At 36.4% G+C, this 967-nt stretch overlaps 1 protein-coding gene across 1 annotated transcript in view; it reads right to left on the bottom strand.

Moving 5' to 3' along the window:
- Window positions 1–413: 413 nt before the first annotated feature.
- LOTGIDRAFT_161608 (hypothetical protein) overlaps window positions 414–967 on the bottom strand; it is a gene marked incomplete at both ends in the record, with an annotated part of 4,781 nt that continues 4,227 nt past the window's right edge. The window contains one exon of the mRNA XM_009057459.1: window positions 414–860. Coding sequence (XP_009055707.1) covers window positions 414–860 — 447 coding nt within the window. The remainder of the gene's footprint in view (window positions 861–967) is intronic.

Genomic DNA, 967 nt, shown 5'->3' with positions numbered 1-967 from the left:
AAAACGACCAACTGGAATATTTTGTTTCGTTTCGGGGTGCCCGTGCTGGTTGTTGAAACTCAAGACAAGACTCTAATTAACGAGACCTATTTACCTCTGATCACGAGTTTAAAAGTTACTTAAACCCAAAACAGCAGCTGGTTGATGAAGCAACGAAATCACTTGATTTTAAATTTTTTATTAAATCTTTATATCTCTAGAACTGATTAGACTTTCAATACTTCTTGAAAACATTGATATAACAAAACTACATTAATGTTTGATCTTATACTGACCATATAAATAATGTTTGATAGTTCTTAATTACAAAATGAAGTACTCAATGGCACAAAATGGAATTTCGAGAACTGAAAATCTGAAATGAATAATGATTATGGATGATTTGAGTAGTTAAGTTTGTGTCCCTTGATTACTTAATCCACTTCCTCCATCTTGGATGTATCATCATCGTCACCTTCTAATGGCGGCATGTCGTCTGTAGCTGCTTCCATAGCATCGCCACTGCCATCATCATCGATATCGATTCCTAGACCTAACTTGACCATTCTATGAATTCGGTTTGCGTGTGATGTAGGATCCTCCAGTGTAAATCCAGAAGCTAATAAAGAGGTTTCGAATAACAACAAAACTAAGTCTTTAACACTCTTGTCATTTTTGTCAGCATCAGCCTTCTCTTTCAATGTTTTCACAATAGGATGATCTGGGTTGATTTCTAAATGTTTTTTGGCAGCCATGTATCCCATGGTGCTAGTATCACGTAATGCTTGTGCCTTCATGATCCTCTCCATGTTGGCTGACCAACCGTACTGACTGGTGACGATACAACACGGCGATGATACCAATCTGTTTGATACCACAACCTGAAAAATAAAGATAAAATTTATGAAATTATTTGTCAAATGCCTGAAACCTCCAGGAGAGTGCCTAAAGGGCTTGATTTAACTTGTAAATTGTGGCAAAAAATATG

The sequence above is a fragment of the Lottia gigantea genome, assembly GCF_000327385.1.
Source record: "Lottia gigantea unplaced genomic scaffold LOTGIsca_30, whole genome shotgun sequence".
Classification (NCBI taxonomy): Eukaryota; Metazoa; Mollusca; class Gastropoda; family Lottiidae; genus Lottia; species Lottia gigantea.
The sequence above is the reverse complement of the archived record's forward strand: the minus strand, read 5'-3'. Positions and strand labels throughout refer to the sequence as shown.